The 23,441-nt window shown below is 42.6% G+C and overlaps 1 protein-coding gene across 5 annotated transcripts in view; it reads left to right on the forward strand.

The window, feature by feature from the left end:
* Positions 1–23,441, forward strand: part of NR5A2 (nuclear receptor subfamily 5 group A member 2) — a 130,899-nt gene that overhangs the window by 50,918 nt on the left and 56,540 nt on the right. For all 5 annotated transcript variants that reach the window (XM_046678072.1, XM_046678073.1, XM_046678071.1 and 2 more), the window contains one exon: positions 16,394–16,513. In XM_046678072.1, the coding sequence (XP_046534028.1) occupies positions 16,394–16,513 (120 nt within the window). The remainder of the gene's footprint in view (positions 1–16,393; positions 16,514–23,441) is intronic.

Below are 23,441 nucleotides of genomic sequence, written 5' to 3' on the forward strand. Positions count from 1 at the left end.
ACAAGGCTTATTTCTGCCCAATAATTATGTCTATTATTAATGGAAAGGTATGAGGGTGGGGAGACAATGAGTTCTGGAAACTTTTTTACAAATTTAAAAAACTCATCTGAGTTACATTACATTGCATTACTACATTACAATGTGGCGAATGCAAGGATAGAGGTCCTCCGAGGAGAGGAAAACCGCGAGGAGAGGAAAACCGCACGAACGGGGACCCCCTTTTCTCTCTGTAACCCTGACCTGGGTTAAAACTGGGGACAAATAAACAAAGGGGAGGCCAATTGTAGTTGCTGAAGGGGCTTTATTCACGTGAATTCTGCCTTTTCGCTCTGACTTTTGTCTGCCCTGTTTTACCCACATACATACCCTTCCTCTGTCAATACACACAACCACTCACACCCTCCTACACCAACACACACACATACACGCATGTACACACTTCCTCTCAAACCGTGTTCTCAAGAAAGATGCAAATCTGTACTTTCAGTTCACTGCCCACTCAGCCTCTTATGGAGTTTGGGAGGTGGGTCCCCTCCCTCCTAATTTTCCCACTTGTACCTCCATCCCGTTTCCTCTCACTTCTCTCTGTTCTTTGATCCAGCGCTCGTGTTTTAATCTTCCCACTCCACTAGGTCCCGTCAGTCCAGGGGTATGTGCAAAGCACCCGCCCTAAAAAACAAACACCGCCCACCTCCCTCACCAGTCTCCCTGCCTGTCTCCATCCTGCTTTTTCTGATCACGGTACCTATGCCCTCTGCTCCACCTCGGCTTCCTGGTGTCTCCACGGCCAACGCTGTGTGCGTGCCGTTCTAACGCCGGGCCAGCAAGGAGGCTGTGCTACCAACTTCTTAATGAGGGATGACATTCACCAATCTTAACCAGTATCACTGACCTTGGCCACAGCCTCTCAGAGCTCGGCTTCTCCATTTGGCATCCCTGAGACTCCCTGTGGCACAGACTTCTCGGTCACCCCTCAGTGTTCCTCTGATCACTCCTTTCAAGTTCCTTCACTGGCTCCCCTCCTTCCAAAATCCAACACCTCCACAGTATTTTTCTCCAAGTTCTGCTGTTGGTGCCCTTACCTTCTTACACTACACATCTTAGTGATGTCACCCACGAGCCCACTGACAACGTGCCTTCCCGTCCAGACTTCACAGCGGCATTCTGAATTGCTTGCAGAATGTGTGAATGTTTGCCAGCGGCATCACCTCCAAAAGGCCTCCTTTAGTCCTCAGTTTCCTTCCTCCCTGTACTCTCAGAACACACTCCTTCAGAGATTGTCCTAGGTTTTCTGATCTGATCGCCTCTCAACTTTCCATTGCGTGTACAGAAAAAGTTAAAACTCCTCGATATGTTATCATTATCTCTTCGTCTCCCACCCCACAGCCCACTCCCCGACTAGACACACCACACTACCCAGCCTTGCCTCTACTTCTTTTGCAGTCTTCACACCTCTGTGCTTTGGCTCACATCGTTCTCTTTGCTTAAATACCCCTTCACAGCATTTATTATACACGGCTGAGCTTAAATACCAATTCCAAGAAACTTCCTCGGTTGCTTGGGCTGGAATTAATTACCCTTTTTGCTAAATTACTATAGTATTTTGCTTGTTCTATTTTAGCTAATATATATATATATAGGGTTGTTTTCCACCACCACCAAACTCAAAGCCATTGGTTTGACGAGTCTGAATGTAGTCGTGGAGATATTTCAAATTGGGACCAGCTGACAAAGTCTGGGACAATGGTGATCATTTAGCCCCCAGTGTCACTTATGTGTCCATCTCCCTAGCTCTTCCCTGCGCCTTACTTGTCACTGTTTCCTCTTATAAGCTCTAGCTCCAAGTTTTGAACTCAGTTGTTACTCCACAAAATTCTTAACTTGTCAGAAATCCATTTACATTAATATGTCAATGATATTAACGTGCATTTTAACTGTCAATGTGAATGTATTAGGAGTTGAAACTGAGACATGGTTAAAACACACAAGTACACATTCTCTTTGCCACCAGAGTATGATGTCATTACGTCCTGTAGCTTTGTACAGTTGTGAGAGGTAGAGGGTCAAAAGGGCAAGTGACATCTTAGAATAATGGAGAAAACAGTTTTAACCTCCTGGACCCTCTGACCACACTTGGAAAACCACTGATTTAAATACTGTGAATTTTGTGTGTATTTACTCTCTTGTACTGAATTAAAGCTTCTTGCCAAGTGAATGCAATTCCTAAATTGGAATTTTCAAATCAACAAGGAAGTGGGAGTGTCAAGAGAGACACCGAGGGGAACAGAAACACTTCTCTGACTCTCCTGGGCAGGGCTGGCAGAATCAGCGAGGCCAGGGCAGCCGTGGGCAGCACAGACGTGTGTGTAGGTCACTGACAAACAGGCGCAGGCGTTCCCCGTGTGTCGGCCTTGGCCCCCTCCCCACACAAACTCACTCTTAGACTGGTGCAACCCTGGACCTTGACCACTTTGGGTTGCTGTTAGGGGCAGCTGGGTACCACTGTGCTCACCTTTCTGAGGTCAAGATCCCTCCGGGCCTTCCCAACAGCTAGTTTATGTCTGGTTGGCCCCCAAAATAGGTGGGAAAATTAGCGGGGAGACCATGTCTAAACAAAAGCCTGGTGTTATTCTTGAATTTTCCAGTTTGTATTGAACTCTGCTTTGTAAGGGTCAGGTGAGTGAAGGGTGAAGGGCGAGCTCTGACTTTTATGGAAGAGTGATGAACTCTAACGATAGCTATTATTTGTTGAGCCCAAGCCTTGTCCTGAGGTCTGTGCACACATTAGCTCAATTAACCCTTGCCACAAGGGGCAGGGGTGTCAATATTAATTGGAATTTGACTGAAGCTGGAATAAAATAAGGCTCAAGGAGTTAGGTTATTTGCCCAAGGTCACACTCATCTCTTGGCCACTGGTGGAGCCTGGGTTTGCATCAGTCCTATCTCACCCCACAGCCCTTACTCTTTGCCATCATATTGTATTGTTTTTGTACCTTATTCCTGTGCCTAAAGTGTTGGGGGCGGGAGGTGAGACCGTGTGTGCACACAAATGCACGGGTGGCGGGGTCAGGGTGGAGAGGAATATCTATTTGCTGGAATTTTCTAGAGCTTTTATTCAACGGGTGCTATATGCAATCATCATTGGCCTCACTGGTCAGCTTGGTAGCTGTGCAGAATCCCCATCCCAGACCGGCTGAATCAGAACCTACATTTTAACAAGATTCCCAGGTGAATTGCGGTCAAGTTTGAGAAGCACGGATCTTGGGTGCAGCTGTCTCTCCCTGAACTCTTAGGAGAGAATGAAGTGGAGCCATTCACAGGGCTTCCTGCTGAGAAACATATCCAGCACCTTTAGTGACCAAAGAAACATGCTTTTAAAAGAATATCCTTGGTTTTAAAAGCATGCATTTATGTGATCGTGTCCATAATTTCAGACATACTATACTAATTCTGTAAGGCCTCCTGGGTTATACAAAAGATGCGCTGTATTTTTTGATAGTCATCTTTGAGGTCTGCCTGCAGTGTGCTTTATTAAAAGCGAGCAAAGACCAAAGATCCTCATTCAAGGATGTGGTTTGTGGTGGAGTCTAATTTGTACCATGGGGCAAAGGTCATACAGAAGAGCTCGTTGATGCACTCACTCTGGGATGAGATCAATCTCCATCCTTCTCCATATTGATCTGAGAGCTCATTGGCGCTTTCCTCCTTGAGCTGATGAGCTCGCGTGCCAATGGAGATGGATGGCTTTCTGAGCCCCAGGATTCCAGCAGGGGCACCACCCACGGCAAGGTGGACGTCCTCACATCCTCACTTTGGAGGTCCTTTTGGTTCCCAGTGTTACAGTCTTCTACTCGTTTATCTGTTGCTCAGAAGAAAAGCTTTTAAAACAAATAAGTTGCTTTTCTACAATGGGCAGTCTTGTTTTTCTTCCGTAGTGTTTATAAATCTAGTGTGCTCAACGTAGGGATTCAATTTATTGGAATCTAGGCAGATGGTTTTTGTAACATTGATGTTACCCAAGTTCATTTCTAAATTAAAAGATACCCTCCCAATGTGATCTTTAGGGCCCAGGAGTCACCCTGTGTACCTTATTATCTAGACTCACTGCCATCCCTGGCTATGCATGATCGTTTAACCGCAGAAACACTGAGGAAGTGGTGCTTGGTGAATCTGGCTCGTAAGACATTTACATGACCTTGAAGTAATGGGCCGTATGAATTCTAGAAATAAGGTAGGAACAAGACAACAAGCAAACATTTCCCATTTTTTAAAAAAAAAAAAATGTGTAGATTCCACCTGTCTGTCAGTTGCCATGCTGTGGTGGTGACTCACATTGAAGAACTAGAAGGACGTACAGCTAGGATGTATAATTATGCACTCTGTGAAATACCACTTTGATTGTTGAAATCTAACTATTTTCACATGAAAAATAGCCTCTTTAGATCTTTGCAAGATTCCACACCTTGGGCTGTACCTCTCATGCCCCCCACCTTTGTGAAGGCAGGAGGTCACATTCAGGAAGGGGATGCAGTCTATCGCTTGCTCAGGCTCTGTTGGAGCACTCTTTGAGCAACTGAGATAACAATAAGATGCCCAGGTGTCTTGGTCTGATCTGCCGTGTTCGGGGCTCTAGTGCCAAATGAGCAGGCTGTTCAGACACAGCTGAATGGGCCCCAAGGAACTAAGATAGGACAGTGCTGTGCAAACTCATCCAGCCTTGAGCACTGGCTGGTTCTGCGTTGCTGGGATACTTTAGGACTTCTATCCTATGAGTGAGTTATGATTACTATTTGGTATCTTCTAGCTTCTGAATCATAGTCAAGAAAGATTTTAAAAATATTTTTTGGCAGGGAAAGGTTGTAATTGGTCATAAAGAAATAATAGGAAAAGTGCTCCATGTTGGACCTGGAAATCCTTTGCTTTCTAACTTGTGTGTAATGGCCAACATCATTAAGATGAGGACATGTGACAGACTAATTTAAAAACCATATGCTCCTCTTGTTGCATCTTTGCTATTCCAATTATCAGGACCCCACCCACACCATAATGCTACTTTCTTAACACTCAAATACAATAGGGTATTAATTGTATGAGCAGCTGCCTCAAGACAGAGCTGCTGTAGATTTGACGTGTTGTAACAGCCCATCTCCAGGCCTGTGTCTGCATAATCTGGAAACCATTGGTCAGTTCAATTAAAAAATTAATTAACTTAATGAGTTGGCTGAATTACTTTCTTGTTTGACATGAATTGACCAGCCCACTCAACAAAACAACCCACCAGCTCACTCTGTAGACACAGCAAGTCAACGAACAGTCAGGAACGTAGTATATGTGAGCCAATATGTGCTAGAAAGCCATGAGGATGCCCCTAAACACACGGAACCACACAACACAGCTCTTCCTCTTTCTGTGAAGGATGCTTTCCCTCACAGAACAGCGTATACATATGGAAAGTGTAAATAATATTTTCGTATAACTATTATACCCATTTTCTGTGTGATCTATACTTAGAATAAAATGCAAACAAAATTACTTAAATTGAGTATTACTTCTGTTGTGTGAAACCCAGAGGCAATGGAGATGAATACAATTCTCTCTTTCTTGAGGATGCGTTTCCCCCCCACCCTCACCAGCCTCCGTTAGAGAAGCACGCCTTCCATCCAAAGGGTATCTCTCCCATCTTACAATGGGAATAATTGGGAAAATGAAACTCAATATCTTGCATTTCACTTCTCAGCATCTTTGCAGGGACTTCTATTCTGTGTACAGGATAGCTGTGTTCTGCATAAATCCTCACAGACCTTGAGTAAATAAAGGAAGCATTCTCTGGAAAAGTGGAAGACATAAAGGGATTAGCTTGCGGCTGCCTGATAGAGTCATGGCCTCATGGAGCCAGACTCAATAGGGCAGTGCCTTGTCTTAGAAAGCGAGTGTAGGGAGCATGTGTTGGGTGGTGGCAGGGGGATGGGCAGTGCAGCATCATAGCCCGCACGCTTTCAAACCTGACTCTGGAATAGAAAGAATGGGAAAGTAGAAGGCATGGGAAATACACTGTATGGTGCACCCTCCTCACACACAAGTGCAGCAGAGCTGGGCACGGAATTGCTACCAATCTAGCTCGGGTGGTTTTGATCCCAAAATCGTGACCTTGCAGTTTGTGTAGGATGTTTCCCCCTTTTAACTGGCGAAATTGGGGAACTAAAAAATTGGTCAAAGCTAGTGCCCATATTGGTGAATAGTGTTTCCATGATAATCATGTCCCTAGCTTTTGGTTTGGGGCCCTTTGGTGTGCTGGGCAGTCCTATACCCTTCCCAGCTGCAAGCAGTTGTAGGAAGAGGCATGCGCAACCAGGACTTAGGTGACAACTCAGTTCATCTTTGGGTCTTCTGGGACTGGGGCCAGGCCAGGAAGGGGCTCCCCTGTCCTTCAGTGATGACACACAGGCACCAAGAAGCCAAGTGCATCACTGTGCAGAGGTGCCGGGCCGAAAGGTTTGAGGGGAAGTAATCCTAGATTTTGCTTCAGTGGGCACATTGGAGGAAAGGGGCTTCCCATGGGCTGCTGGCCAAGCACCCCCCATTCTGTTGTGACCAAAGGGACACATCCTGATAAAGTTACATGTAGGAAAAAGGCCCCAAGATCAAATTATTTGCCTAAATGTCTTGAGAGAAAAATCTAGTCAATCATATCCTATACAATAGTTTTTGGGTTTTCAAAAATAGGAAGACAGCGTCATCTTTTCTGTAGGTTCCTTCTCCATCATGATTCTAGTTTTCCCAGAAGAATCTCATTCCTACCTCATTTGGGGCCCAAAATGGATCGCCTTGGGATTAAGTAAATGCTGGGTCTTAGTTCATCCATCGTCCAAGTCACCTTCAGAGTCTTTCCCCCAAAATAGGAACGAGCATCTATCTAGATTTTATGTCCAGATAATTCCAAGGTTCTATCATTTGGTATCTATGCTGTTGTATTTCTAAGGGACTTTATTTCTCAAATCACAAACTTCTTTACATTTCAGATAGATGAATTAAATTACCATTAATGTATTTCCTTGCAGGAAAGAAATTGAGGCAACATGGTATTAAAAAAATAAACTTCTAGGGAAAGAACAGAAAGATGGTTCTTTCTTCCTATAGGAAAAAGGAATAGTAACAGAGTGCCGGGCTAGGATTCGGAACACCTGGATTCGCATCCCTTTCTGGTACCTGACTCACCTTATTCTATAAATCCCAGCTCACCTGCCTTGAGTTTTCTCCTCTGTAAAATGAAGTTGTTGAACTAGAGGTGATTACTAGGTCCTTTCAGCACCCATCAAGCAAATATTAGTCAGGCACCTACTGTCAGCCCAGGATCAGGGTGTGACTCAGAATATAACAGTTTGGGGGTGGCCTCAAGTCAGGCAGTGGGACGGGGTGCCCGTCACAGTGCCCGAGACAGGAAATTACATAGGAGCTATTAGCGTGGTGAACACGCTATCTTTAGAGCACTCAAATGAATATTTCCCAGTATACACTACGGAGAGATTTTTCACAAAGCAAAAATTGTTTGGTCTACCTAGAAATAACCATCCTGCACTGGGGGCTGAACGTTTGCCTCCTGGAGCTGTATCCTCAATGGCCACCACTTTCTATGAATCCATTTCTGGGATCTCTGAAGGCAGAGACTGACCACACACTTAGCACTGTGCCCTTCAGGGAGAATGAATTGTGTGAAGGAAATAGGTCCTCCATGTGCCCCTGGGGAACTGGCATTCTCCCGGGAGCCTTTGTACCCAGCGAATTCCCATCACTGATCGGTCCTTAGGGACCTCTCCTTTGCCTCTGCCCTAATTTCAGTTGTATTTTTGGTGAGTGATATTCAGGCTTCTTGGGTTCTTTCCTCCTTTCTTTGGCCAACTGCCTGATGAAGCAGCCAGCCAAAAAGGACCCAAGGATATTTTAGCCTCTAAAAGCTTTTTTTTCTGGCTTCAAAATGCAGTCTACAAAGGAAGAAGTTGCATTAAGACCTTAAGAGAGTCACTGAGCTTGCTCAGTAGAATATTCCTGGCTTCTCCCCTTCTTCTCCAGCCTGGTATCCCAAGGACTGCGTGTGTGTCCATTTCACAAGGCATAAGGCAGCCAGAAAAACCTTCCTTAATTCATTCTTTCGTCGCTGATGTCCAGATGATGGGCCCGCTGCATCCCTGGAATTCTGTGGGTGGTGGCGTTGTTGCCTTTAAGGCAGTATCTGGAAAATGAAGATTACAAACGTAACCCCATTACCCTATTCCAAAAATGACAATCATATTCATAAATGTTTTCTGGACATTCCAACCAAGCCCAAAGGAAATACATCATGTTTAAAGGGTTTTGTCCGTATTGTTTGAATCATATCTGCTGGGTCAGACACGTGAGAAATACTGCTTTAATTGTACATAGGAGATTTCTCAACTAGCAAAGAGGAAACAGGTAGTGGGCATAAATGAAACACCACCCAGCAAGAGAAAGCACTGGAAAATATTGCACATTGATCTATCTTAAAATACTTCTTTTCTCGTTCATCAACCTTTTCCATCACCTGAAATTTTTTCCTTTGTACTTCATTTAGCACCTCTTGTATTTTGCCTTCTTTTATTTATTTAGATGTAGGTTTAACTACCATTAATAGGGTGTCTGCTATGTGCCAGTCACCGAGCTGGGCATGTTGACATTGATCTCGTTTAACAAAAACAGTGGCTGTGAGAGCAGCTGAGGTTGGAGTTTGAATTCTTTGCCCAAAGTTACATGGCGAAGAGTGCCAAGATAGGAACCCAGGTTTCTGAGCCGCAAAGCCCATATATGTCCCTTATGGTGTTTAATGGGCCTGCAATATGCCGTTAATGAGAGGACCTAAAATATATGCGTCCTCTTCACTTCTAGATTGTCTCAGTTTATCCTTGGAAAGCAGACCATCAGAAAGTTGTGTTCTAGCACCAAATTATCTCGGCCCCTCTTAACATCGCTATCAGCTTTAAAAAGAACACTCCGTGTGAAGCTGAATATTGTGTCTACTGTGAGGATGTTGTTAGGGCCTAGTTGAATGCGGCTTCTAGAATCCCCTTTGAAAACTCACAGGGAAATTCCTTAGGAGTCCAGTACCGGGAGAAGCTGTTTTGCAAGTAACTGCTGAAATTTATCTCCTGTCTACTAAAACTCACTTAATAATGGTGCTCTGGCTACAAGGTGCCAAATTGAGGTCCATTTCCAACAACTGAACCGACCCTAATGGAGCTTATTTTGGGGACGAGCCTGTTCTTGGCTTCGACTTATTTTCCCACCTTTATTTTCACTTTATCCGCATTTTCTCATTTATTTCATTATTCGACGTTTATTCGTCTTTATGTATATATATACTCACACACACATACGTATATATATACATATTCCTTTTCTCATTGTTGGATCCACAGAGATTACACTTTCTACGCTACCTTGTACCCTAATTGTTTTGCGTGGATATGTCTTGTTAGTTCAATTCATTTGTAAGTTCCTTGAGGCTAAGAACTAGGTCTTACATTCATTCACATCTCAACGGCACCCAGCACCGATATATATTGTTTGATTTGTTGTTGATTGGGATATGTCCATAATCTGATGAGATAAATGACTCCTAGGTTAACCGTGGCCTCCTGCAAACCGTCCTTTTAAATACTAGTCTCACAAAATCTGGGGCTGGGTTGGCCACAAAGTTCATCAATAAACTAATTATTATCTTCTTTACTTTGCAAAAGCTTGCATCCTATGGAAGCATCATGGCTATTATGCTAATTGTCATGTCAAAGCAACTGTGAGTTGAAGGACGGACATGGCTAACCTTCCACGAGTGGCAGAAACCCTCTGCTCTTCCCATCTCTGTACATATGTAGATGCTTTGGCTTGGAGGCCATGGAATGTGACTGTTTCCATGAGCCACAAGGAAAAATAGTCTCACGGCCGTTTAGTGCCCACCTGGATCAGACTGCATGAATTCTGTGAGCTGTACATAGAAACCCAAACAGAAGAGACAACCAGGTCAGCTGCGTGGACATTCCTATTTGACCCCCCAAATACCGTGAATGTATTGTTAGCGTATAATTAATCGATATTTCAACAGGAAGCTTTTTGAAATGTGGCTAAGAATAGTAAAAGCTGGGAAAAATTTGTCCTTTGGTTTGACAAATTCTAAGAATGTAGCTACAATTCTATTGGAAGGAAATCGGCTAGATTACATTATGTTGTCTGGAGATAATACGTATCTCAACAGTGATGTTGAACACTTACATACACTACACAGTCTTATCTCCAAACCTCAAAGATGTCTCTCACTTATGTAATTATCTCACATTAACATTGAATATCTGGCCTTAGCACGCCTTTTATAAAGTAATATTGAATTCAGCATCCCTGGGAAATAAGGCATATGAATGTTCTGGATAAATGAAAGTTACCTTTGGAAGCATTAGACTGTGAAAGAAATTTAATAATTTTATTTTTTTTGAGGAAGATTAGCCCTGAGCTAACTGCTGCCAATCCTCCTCTTTTTGCTGAGGAAGACTGGCCCTGAGCTAACATCATGCCCGTCTTCCTCTACTTTATATGTGGGACGCCTACCACAGCATGGCCTGCCAAATGGTGCCATGTCCGCATCCGGGATCCGAACCCACGAACCCCGGGCCGCCCAAGCGGAATGTGCGTGCTTAACCTCTGCACCACTGGGCTGGCCCAGAAATTTAATAATTTTTGATGGAAGGCCTCTAACACAATCACACTCTTCCCTGACTTCTTGAACAGGATTCGTTGCCCCTGTTCCTGCTGACCCGTCACGGCTGTGAGTGCCCGCTGCTGGACCCTGGGGTACAGAGTGGTTCTCTCAGGACGTCTGAGGTCTGGGGCCTCCCACCACCTCTGCCGACTCTGCATTGAGGTGTCCAGCAGCAGAGGGCTGGTCTGTTTTATCTTCTCTCTCCTCCCTCTGCTGACAGCTCTCTGGTTCATTTCCCAACCCCTGCTCTACTCTTTCACTTATACCCAATCATGCAGAGGTGGGGCAGGATTGAGGTAGCCCCACTTCCCCGGAGACTAAGGATATCAGCTGCATTACAGCCATGTACCACCTCCCCTTACTTCCTCAGTTTCTGTTGGCCCCAGGCCACCCCAGGCTGCAGGATCAGGAGGCACACAGATCAATGCCTGTTCCCAGCCTACACTGCTTAGGAAGGTCAGATCTGGTAGAAATCTAGAGAATTTGGAAGAGGTTTGTGTCCAAAGGAATAGCATGACCGAAATAGATAATTCTAGTGACTGTGTACATGATGAATCAGAATGAGAAGCACACAGACTTAGCTTGGTCCTAGAGTCTGTGGACTGTTGGTCATGACCTAGAGGGGAGGTGAAATGAGTGTAGATCAGATGGGTCAGTGGGAATGGAAATAAGGAGCAGATATGATGCATTTAAACCCCTCTGCCCCCTACTTCCCTCACCTAAAAGAGAGTTTAGATCCCAGGGGGAGGAAAAAAATCCTTTGTTGCTCCATTGGAGAAACATAGAAAGGGGCCAGCATAGCTCAGTTTCCTGGCTGAGTGTTGACAGACAGGTCTTTGTATTATGAAACAGCAACCCAGCTAGAAAGGACCCTGGAATCCCGTCAGTTATCTCAGAGCAGGGAAGAACTGGTGGTCATAAATCTCCTGGGTATTGCCACAATTGACAGGGGAGTTTTACTGGCTGTTATTTCTCTTGTACAGTATTGTTTTGAATGCTTGTTTAATCATTGTTAATGTGAAATCATTTTTTCTTGGACTTTGTAGCAGTTTATTATAGAGGTTGCAGATAATCATCAGTGTTCTTTACAAAAACAGTCAACGATTAAAGCAGTTCTGAGTCTGCCTTGCCCAGAGCAGATGCTTAGTAAGAGTTGGTAAGTTGATTTTGAGCTGTTTGGATTTTGATTTTTCCCTCCTTGCTTCTGAATATAGCTTTGTAATGTCATTGTCACAAAAGGAAGTATAAAGAAATGGAGGGCCATCTTTTTTTTTTCTTATGGCCAGAATGAAAAAAACAATAATAGTAGCTGGACTTTATTTGTAATGATTCTGAAGACTCTTCGTAACATTTTTTAAATACTCTGTTCCAAGAGTTGTTCTAACAGGAGCTACTGAGAGAAAAAAAAGAGTTTATTAACTGGTCTACAGCACTCAGTTCTGCCTAAGCACATCCTTTTCAGAAGCTTCTGTGACCCCCAAGGGTCTCCCCAAGAAATGAAGCAGGACAAGTTGCTCCCGGCTCCTTGTGCACGTGGGATCATGATAATGGATTTACACCTCTGTCTCCTCTCTTTTGAGTGGGCGTTTCTGGAAGGCAGGGATCGCCTCTTGGTCATCTCCGTTTTCCCGCAAGTTTTTATCACAAGGCCTGGCACCCCAGACTTAATGACCAGGAATAAGAAATGGGTTCCTGTCCATGTCAGTGGAATGTTTTCCTAAAAATACCTTGCTGAAAGCTTAACCACAAGGCTTCACGATGTCAATTTTAAAATGCTCCGGCAAGAGGGAAAGTGAAATTTCAGGTCAATTGCTGGGCTGTTAGAAGGGAAAGAGGAGGAGCCAAGAAAACTGGTGTTGACAAGTTAAATGTGGGCCTGAGAAATATCTACACATTTTTCTTCTTCTAATTGTTTGCCAAATTCACTGTTCTTGTGAGAAAGCACAAGTTTCTAATGATTAACCTTCTGGGTTGTGGGAAGTTCTGCTTCATAACAATATGAGGCTTGTGTTCCCTTACGTGCTCATCTAGAATATCAGTGTAAATAGTTCCCCTGATGAGTAACTAGGTTTCTGAGATAAGTCCTTCCTTTTATTACAACTGACAACACAGGATTATCTGAGACAGCATTGCTAACTACTAGTGAGAGGTTTTGATAGATAATGGAAATTATATTCCATTGGTCCCCCTTCTGGGCTCCCTAAATGTCACCTTAAATTGTTTATTGACAGCATTAATACCTGGAAAGTTTGCTCAAACGTAGTAGATTTATTTTTCTCCTCTTCCCCTCCACCCCGTCTCCCCTATAACTGTTTTCTAAAGAAAAATATCTTCAAAATTGCCAACATTTCTTATCTAGAGATAAGGAACAAGTCGATCGTCAAATTTACCCTGTCCTTTTATTCATAGAGCTACATAAAAATTCTCACCCAAAGCACTGTGAAGCTGCATACTTGCCAACCTCAAGATAACATAAAATATTACATAATCAATTATGGAAAATAATGAAAGGGAATGTTGGCATGGAAAGCCTCCTTGGAGAGTGTTAAAACAAGGAATCAATTGCTCAGGAGGGGTGTTAAAATTACAATCAGTCAAGAAGTCTTTACTGAGGGCCAGCTGTGGGGCTAGACCTGCGAGCACATGTGGGAACCGTCAGACGCAAGTTACTGGCGTGTTCATTGCCGAGTAAAGTTTATCGTCTGCTGTCTCCCTCCCTCTCTCTCTCTCTGCCTCTCTGTCTCCTCTCTCTCTCTCTCTGCCCTCTCTGTCTCTCTCTCTCACACACACACACAAACACATGCACAAAGTCAGGAATAAGTTCTGAAAATGACATACCCCATTCTTTCTCGGGACATGAGACAAAACAATAACCTTATTTGGAAATGTATTCTCAACATAAAAAAGGATTCTTTTTCTTTTAAAAAGAAAAGAAGGCAGGAAAAAGATTCTTAACTGACAATTTGAGCATGCCCTGATGCTGGCAAACTCAGTTCCCATAGCATTTCTGTGGTGTTATATATGAAGGACAGGTGACCGTCAAATGCGAATGAAGAGGTAGAACCCTTAGTGAGATTTATCTAGAAAATAAGCTTCTTTCAGTTTTCACTCGCTTTGTCTCCTTTTCTATATGGCCAGCAGATGATCTCTTAGCTCTTTCATTTCTCCACCTGCAAAATGGGAATAATAAATTTTCTTGGTATATAGGTAGACTCTTAAGCTGGAATCCCCTCCAGATGTCCATAAATGCACCTTGAGGAGTCTGGCCTCCCACTTCTGTCTTGAAATTATTTGCAGTGTTAACGTGCATGGTAATTGTTTCTGGGGAGACAATCTCAAAGTATGGTATTTTAGGCTTCCCTGAAAAGAACGTTAGATAAATAACTAAAGCTTCACATGACAGAAAAACATGTGCAATGGAACCAAATTCTCATCATGAACTGAAAACTTTGAAATAAAAAACGGTGAGTGTATCCGCTGGAACGAGAACATGCTAAAACCTGGGAGAGCAAAGTGTGCTTCATTCTGAAATCACCACAAGCATCTGAGAGAGACACTTCTGGAATCTTCTCTGCATGCAATGACGTGTATGTTGCTAAGACGTTTGGCCACAGCTCCTTGTGTCAACTGTTTGTGGAGAATGTTTAGGTGGATCTCTGTCAGCTGCTGCCCACAGCCTGACTTGTAACATCCACAACACTCTGGAGACTTCTGCCCAAGAAAGTGTGAGCTCCTACACTCACTAGACCAGTGACTGGTGTTTGGTGAGCATTGTCCCCAACAAGAGTAATTTTCACAAGGTGAAAACTGCATTGACCTGATTCACCATTATTTCCCAGACCTGGCACTTGACACCAACAAAGAACTGGCTCTTAAAAATATCTGTTTACTTAATGAATAAAATTCTTTTGGTCAGAACAGACATACTGGTTCCAAATGTTCCGGATGGAGATGATTGGGGATGCCTTTTCTCGGTCACAGAGCCTGATTGTAGCTTTGATCTCTACAATTGCTTTTTTGCCTTCTAAACAGAATCAATACGGTCTTCCACTTGGGAGCCTTCTGTCTGTTGTTGTTCCTTCATTTGTGTTTTGTTTTGCACTCTGCAAAGGGGATTTCCCATCCACTATCTCATTTCATCCTCATGACAAGAATGATCACGTATTTTTAGGTGAGAAAATGAGGCTCAGAGAATTAAGTAGCGGGGCCAAGCTCTCATACCCAGGAAGTAGAGAACTGTGCCTTGAATCCTTGTTTTCACTCTGAGTTCTGTGCTTTCTTGAGACGTTTGCTCTGTTCTGGACTCACAGAAATAAAGTCAGCCACAGGTCTTATCGCTACTAATGCGTGAGTGGAAACTTCATCTAACTAGCCAGAGTCCCGTTGAATGGCCACTTAGAAATAAATTTGATAAAAGGGAGTTAAATTAATTCAGTTTAGAGAATTCTAGCATGTCTTGATGTAATTTGGAGAAAGCCTAGAGCTTGAGGGAGAGAAAGAATCTTTGGCATACCACTTAACCTCCCTGAGACCCTATTTTCTCATCTGTGAATATGGAAGATAATGATACCAGTTCTGCTAACTTCAAAGGCATGTTCTGCAAATCAAATCTAAAACAATACACAGAAACTTTAAAAACTGTTACACGACGTATCAACGTCAGGTGTTATTTTTATAAATACGTAGTGTATGTCTAAACGTGCCCACCGCACTTAGGCACACCAAGGTCTTTGATTGGTATACATTACAAAATGAAGAATAAACTCTTACAAATGGCCATAGAAATGGACCAGGATGCTCTCCACGTTTAGACCATGGATACGTGGACTGTACCTGAACTAGGTATGGTTTTGTCTTTGAAGAATGTAGTCCTCTGGAGAGCAAGATGCAATATGGATAAAATGCCCACTATGACACAGCACTTTTCATGTGAATCCTCACAGCAGTCCTGGGAAGGAATTATTCTCATTGACCCTTTTTCAGATATGGAAACTGAAGTTTAGAGTTTGTGAAAAAACTGACCAAATCATAAAGCAAGTGTAGGTTAGCATCAGACCATGGTTGGCGATCATTCTGTTCAAAGTCTAGCACAGTTGGGCCTTTCAGTGAACGCTGATGACAGATAATGGCAGTGTGCCTTTATCTCCAAGTCATTTGGGCGTTCAGACTGATTTTCTTTTCTATAAATCCTCTTGGTTTGGCAACTTGCTAATATCTGTATACTATTTCATCTTTGGTTCAATGTGCTAGCCTCTAGATACATAAGCACGGGCTCTGTCGGGTCATTCTAATGGGTCTCCTGAGGACAGGCTGAGGCGCCCGCACCTCCCACAAGCAGACTCCAATCGCTCTATTAATGTTAGACAGACGAGGCTAATGGAGGACCTTTTCCTAGCAGCTCATTGATTATAAATACTTAGGCTGAAGTATTTATATGTGGCCTAGAAAAAGTATTTGTCCGAATGAAAATAGTGATTTTCAGGAGCCGTGATGCAAATTCTGAGCAGCCGTGCTTTGGTGACCATCGGCGGAGATTTCCTTGCTGAGAGTAAGCCGTCTCATGGAGAACAAAAATTACGCAAAAGCAAAAACGTAGTGAATAACAGGGTTGTTTTTTTTCTATTTCTTTTGCAGGTGGATGACCAAATGAAGCTGCTGCAGAACTGCTGGAGTGAGCTCTTAATTCTCGACCACATTTACCGACAAGTGGTACATGGAAAGGAAGGGTCCATCTTCCTGGTTACCGGGCAACAAGTGAGTGTAGAGACCAACACTAAAAAGTGTCTTTTTATTAGGCATGTTCAGAAAGGCAGGAATTTAACTGGGGCAGAAGCTCTCTTCTTGTGCTTTGAAAGGGAGAGTGTGGCTGCAAATAGTGCAGAAAAGCTGACTTGGTGCACTCTGCTCTTCTCTGATGATTACAGTTAAACTTGTAAAAGCAAACCAGATCACAGCCATTCTTCTGTGCTCCCAGTTGGCTGGGACTAAAAAAGTTGTGCTCTGAAGGGTCAACAGTTGCTAAATCAAAATGAATGATTAGTGCCCGGCTTTTTTCCTCCAGTTTCTGCGTTCATGTACCATACTTGTTTGTCAGCTATTCAAAAACCGTTTTCATTGTGGAATCCTTACTCTTGGAATCATAAAGGTGAAAGACACTGATTTAGATATCACATATAATTGAAATATTTGGCATAAAAGCAAGCGAGGGAGAATGGACAGGAGTTTGGGTTTTCAAGAGCCAGTCATCATTCAAAAGATAAAAGAAAAAGTTACTGTCAGGTCCTACTCCTGTTTGAATAGATGTTTGTTCAGTCAACAAATATTTACTGAATATCCTACAGTGGGCCAGTCACTACTCTGGGGCTTTGGGAGTATTAGGGATAAAAACAGGAAAAGATTCCTGCCCTCATGGAACTTAATGTTGTAACAGGAAGAAGCTGACAATTGATAATCTTAATAAACAAACCTATAATATGTTAGGGGTCCAAGTGCTATTAAATAAAAGGAAAAAAAAAGGAAAAGCTGTGTAAAGGGGAATCAACACACATCGATGGCTGGTAGATAGGAATGGTTGGTTTGGCCTTATTGAGAAGATGACATTTGAACAAAGACTTGGAGGGGGATGGCCAGTTGGCCTTGTGGATATCTGGGGGAAGAGAGAGTCTGTTTAACAGACCGTATTCCAACTTACAGGATTCGGGCTTGTCCCTCCTATTTCTTACTCTCTGTTCTATAACTGATGTGTTATTAAAATAAATGCATGGAACACAGAGATTCCGTTGGCCCGTTGGGTCATTCCCATTCAGGCATCAGTGAATGCTTCACTATTTCAGTTCTCAGGCACCGAGATCTTTTACGTCCAGCCATAAATGTTTATGTGCTGTGAAACCACAGCAGTGCATATTTGAAAATGAAAGGCTGTCTCCATGCCATTTGCTGTATTATTAATAAATCACATTTTCCCAATCAAATTAAAGGCAAGCACTATTTCAGAGATTTTGAAAATGGGATCAGTTCGACCATCTCCATTTCTATCTGGTCCCTGCTTTCTGCACCTCTTGTGAGAAAGGCTTTCTGGATGAGAAAATAGAGTCTTGATGGGTTTGACTTCCTGTGCTTTCAAATTTTTGTTTAGCGTTTTCATCCTGTGACACAGTCTTGGGAGGAAATGTACCCATTTTCAGAGTCTACTCCCTGGGTACACCTCCCACCCTTGCCCAGCCGAGAGCTGCATTAGAAGAATGAGACTCAGCCCACTATTTAATTTGATTTCATTTGCTTCTGAGTTTCAGAAATGAAATGGGTTTGTGCCGTTCTTTCTCCAAGCACTTCCATTCCTGCTCTTTAGAAATACTCCTTATTGCACATTTCATTTTGCCCTAAGTGCTGTCCCTGGGTAAAGGTAATGACCATTTAAAAAGTAAAGAAAGTGCATTTCTTGTCTCTCTGTTTTTCAAAACCGGAACAGTCAAGGAAGAGATGGTATTTATAGTCTTTAGCATCAATTCTTGCTACTTTGTATTTTGCTCTTGCAACTGACAGAGGGACTCCTATGGAGAACTGGTCTTGTCCTTACACTTGTCCTGCAACTGGATTTTTCTAGCCACCTCCCCTCTACTCTCTTTCAAACTGAGCCACATTTCTGTCAACCTCCCCCTACCCATTTCCATCCAATCCCAGTAGATAGCCTAAAAGTGATTCATTATAACCAGACATTCTCATTTATAGAAATTATGCAACAAATCTTTTATTTGCTTTTATGGAATAGGCTAGACAAAACATTTGAATGAGCCTCTGGGATTCCTGCAGTTTCTTGGAATTAAAGCAAAAACGTGCTGCAGAGGAAGACCTTTCCAAAGCACACGACCTTTCTAACAGAATGAGCAAGATATTAACGGGGAGTCATAGATACACTTTTCTATCTCCCCAACACCTATTCAATGCAATATATGTCAGGCACATGATACATGTGAGCTGGTTGTACTAAATTAGAACCATGATCTCTTTAACCTAAGTGCTTAATTAAACCAGTTAACTTGGACTCAAGACCCCAAGTATTCATCCTCATCGTGTTCTCACATCTCATTCACCCCCCCCCCCCTGCCCCCCCCCCCCCCTCCCCCCCCCCCCCCCCACCCCCGTTACAACTTCCAGCTCTCTCTCACGGGCTGAGCTGCCAACAGTGGTTCTATAATAATAAATGTCTTTTTACTGCAGTAGACATGGGCTACTTCCTAGCTCGTGGCCCACTATACATGTGAAAATATTAAATATAATGTTCATAGAATGGTAAGGATTTCCCTGATTGCTAGGGCTGGGAAAGCTAGACTTTTGTGAAAACAACAAGGAAAAATTATTTGGTGCACACCAATTTTCAGAAGATAGTGAAAACAATGATGAAAAGAAAGAAACGATTACATTAAGTGTAAGAGTAGAGCAATATTCTGGAAGAAAAAATGATTTAAAAAAGGAAAAGGCATGGAAGTGGTAGAAGAAAGAAAGAAAAAAAGAAAATAGGCAACTTCTCTTTTATGTTTATGATCTAATAACAATTGGACTGTGGGAAGAGTAATATTTTCATCACTCTTGCAGCCTGCTCCCTCTCTAGTGTGAAAATGGTGTGTGTATGTGTGTGTGTGTCTGTGTGTATGGTACACACATGCAGTCTAGTTTGGGGTCAGACCAACCTGTGGTTTGAGTCCTCGTTCCAAAACTCACTAGCTGTGTCACCTTAAGCATGTCCCTTTACCGTTCAAGCTGCAGTGTCCTCGCCTGTCCTGTGGGGAGTATAATGCAATCAACCCCAGAGTATTGCAGTAAGAATTACAGGAGATAGAACCCAGCGCATCCTGGACAGCCAGGGAGACAGCCCTGCCCACGAGTAAACAAGAACACTGCTGGGGAGTTGTGGCGATGAATATAGTGATTGGAAAAACAGATTTAATTTTTCACTCAGTTGATTCACTGTTATAATTTGTTTGTTCCTTTGGTCATTAAAAGTGATATTAGTGAAACCTGCAAATGCTTAGCATAATTTTAAAAGCCAGGGACCAAAACGTCTATGCACGGATATGATGTTCGTGGTAAAGTATTTATGGGTATGGACAAGGACTAAAAGAGAAAGAAAAAGAAATAAAAACTACAGGAAATAGTTCTATAAAGTGCCGACAAGAAAATTAGAAGTGATCAAAACTGAGCTGACATGAAGCTGCCATTTAGGAGTCAACAACCCTATGAAGAAGGTACTATTGTTATTATGGTCCTCGTTTTGCACGTGGGCACTGAGGCAGAGAGGTGAAGTAGTTGATTCAAGGTCAAAACACAACTAGTAAGTGGCAGGACAGTTGGATCTAGGCAGCCTGGCGCCAAAGTCTGTGTTCTTGGTTAGCTGTGCTGCTCTTCTGGGGAACTCACGGCTTCTACAAGCTTCTTTCATTGAAGACTCTTAATTTGACCTTCGTGGGTAATTTCAGTGCATGACAGCCTCTATGGAACTTCCAAACAAAATAAATTCATTTCTCTCTCATTGAGCTTTTATATGTAAACGTTTTTGGGGGCTAGCTCCATGGCCCAGTGGTTAAATCACACAATCACGAGCTCCACTTTGGCAGCCTGGGGTTCATGAGTTTGGATCCCGGATGTGGACCTGCACACCACTCATCAAGCCATGCTGATGAGAACTAGAGTGACTTACAAGTAGGATATACAACTATATACTGGGGCTTTGGGGAGAAAAAAAAAGAGGAAGTTTGGCAACAGACGTTAGCTCAGGGTCAATCTTCCTCACCCCCAAAAAAGCATACCTTTAAAAAAGAAGTTTTTGTTTCATTTTTTGGTATGGCATTGTAAACACATTGTAAAAGTAAATTTAAATTATACAGAAGCGACTTTAATGTGATGATTACGTACTGTTATAAGATTATTTCAGTGGTAAGGAAAAGCTAGAAAAAAGAAAAAATCACTTAGAATGCCACCACCTTAAATAGACTCAACTTTTTGTTGCATTCTCTTCCAGTCTTTGGGAAAAATGTATCTTAAAGGAGAATTTTTCTTACTTTTCTAAATAAAAGAATTAATTCATCTGCCACAGAGACATGTTGACCTACTACCATGGATTTGTGTGGACTGTGAACTTGAAACTGTGATGAGAGTCTATTTCCGTGATGCATTGTATCAAGCATCATGGTGATATCACAGGGAAAAAAATTAAACGACATTATTTCAAAAAGGCATGCAAAATTCCCCTATGGGGGGCATAACATTCACCTACAGGAGAGGAATAACTTTATTTATTTAGTTTGAAAATATTTCTGAAGACCTGATAAATGCAGGGAAATCAAAGACGTGAGGGTAAAAAATTAGACACAGTCCTGCCCTCACTAGCGATCAGAGATGTCATTCTCCCACCTAATGGATGACCATAATGACTGCCCTTTAGGTGGTGCTTGGCACAGCGCACTTGCACAGGTAAGCCCTGGGACACAGGTTCAGGTAAGGTGTGAAGAAGGTTTGGAGGAGGAAGTGCGAGGGAATCAGATGGGCATTTGAAGCTGCTCAGGTGATGATTCAGCTTCTAGATGGAAGTGCCTTGTCCCCAAAGAGAGCGTGTTCCACCGAACGCTCCTTTGCTGGTTGAGGCCAACACCAGTGCTTCAGTCCTCCCAGGGTTAGAGGAATAATAGTGAGGGAACTGCTGGATAAAACCTTACCTGAACCCCACTACCTTTTTCAACCTCAACTGGAAGAAATACAGTACTGCCGAATCATTCATTATAAATTTCCAGATTTGCTTATGGAATTTTCTCAATTGCCCCATGACAATTCCTTCCAGAAGACATGAAAATGTTTATTCTAAGTATTTTAAAATTAGTATATCGTAATATTAAATACACCTCAGTCTGTAATATCAGGGCCGCGGTCCTGACACAAAGGGGATCCCACACAGCAATTTTGTGTCACCTCGAAGCATGCGTGTGGTGCCCACATGATGCTTTATGGCAGCTCTACTGGGCAAGCCATGAAATGCAAGGCCCTGGGGGCTCCTTGGCCCAGTGTTCTGGCTTTTTCCTACTGAATGCAGCTCATGGTAAATAATGTGAATTTATTACAGTAGAGGAGGAAGAAAAAGACTACACTGAGTTTTTAAAAATGGGCGGATTCCCAGGCAACTGCTCCTTGGAGTGAGAAGAGAGAATAAAGTTAGATAAAATAGTACAACTTTTCCCTTAAACCCACTGGCTAGCTTGGGGCCTTGCACATTGGGTTGGCTCAAGAAACGTGAGCAGAATCGAGTCCCCTCATAGTTCATTCGGATCTAGAATAATTGAGACAGTCCCCGCTGCAAAGAGCAGCCTGGGGCGCCAACGCCTACTACTGAAATGACAATTCTTTGTTTACACCCAATTTCTTACTTAACCCTGAAGTTAGCCATTGTGTTTTAATTACGTCTTTTAATCAGGCATCTGTATAAGTACGTAATTAAACAAAAAGGAAATAATGATTATCAGTAATATTAAGCATTGTCAAAACAGTTCTGTATATTTAGCATCTTAAAATTACGGCAAGAATTCAGTTCTATCCAGTATTTTAAAAATACGCACACATGAAACATATGTATTTGTGTGTGTGTGTGTGTGTGTGTGTATATATATATAAAATAACAATAGAGTACTTTGAAGTGAAATCTCTTATAGTATTTGCATATTGTAGCTAATTAACTGCCCCTGTAACGTCATCCTGAGGGAAAAGATCCACTGGCAACTTATTCATTATCTTCTATTATTGGGTATCGTATTAAAATGACAGGCACCTTACAATATACAAGTCATCAAAAATTTCAGCTATTAGAACTAAAAGCAATTTAGCTAAGAGTGTTTCTACCTTCATGATGAGTGAAATTTATCCAAAGGGGACATCAGCTTATAGGATTTCTTCAGTATCTGCCTTGAATTTAATGGCACAAAGATTACATGTAAGAGAGCAATAAATTAATTTTACTAAGTACATAAAAGACAAGGCCAGCTGCTCCTGAAATGAGCGCAAACTCTGCATTCAACAATGAAAATATAATTATGTTTGTAATAAAATGTCAGGAAGTTGCAGGTCTGTGCGGTGTTGCAGGAATAAATCACACATCCTCCTTCAGAGCCGTGCGATTTGATAAATTATCCTTGAAGGAAATGTTGTCGGAGCCCCCATTTAATAAACATGTTTGAGCTTTCAAATTAGCATGTAAATAAATGTGCAGCCATAAAGTTGTTGGTATGCCAATTGATTTCCTGGAATCCATCTCACTGAATACAGAATCCTATGAAACACTTTTCAGCTCCTCTCAGTTATGGTGAACTGTGTTTGCAAGTGTGCCGTTCTAGTAGTTGAACTTATTATTACACACCTGTTAGAAGTACATGCATCAGATTTTAATGAACCCATCTTTAAAAAAGTTATTTAGGTGGCCAGGCCAGTGGCATAGTTGTGAAGTTCATACACTCCACTTTCTCGACCCAGGGTTCACAGGTTCGGATCCTGGTCGCAGACTTGGCACCACTCGTCAGGCCGTGCTGTGGTGGCATCCCACATAAAACAGAGGAAGATGTTAGCTCAGCAACAATCTTCCTCAAGCAAAAACAGGAAGATTGGCAACAGATGTTAACTCAGGGCTAATCTTCCTCACACACAAAAA

This window comes from Equus quagga, chromosome 12, assembly GCF_021613505.1.
Source record: "Equus quagga isolate Etosha38 chromosome 12, UCLA_HA_Equagga_1.0, whole genome shotgun sequence".
In the NCBI taxonomy this organism is placed as follows: domain Eukaryota; kingdom Metazoa; phylum Chordata; class Mammalia; order Perissodactyla; family Equidae; genus Equus; species Equus quagga.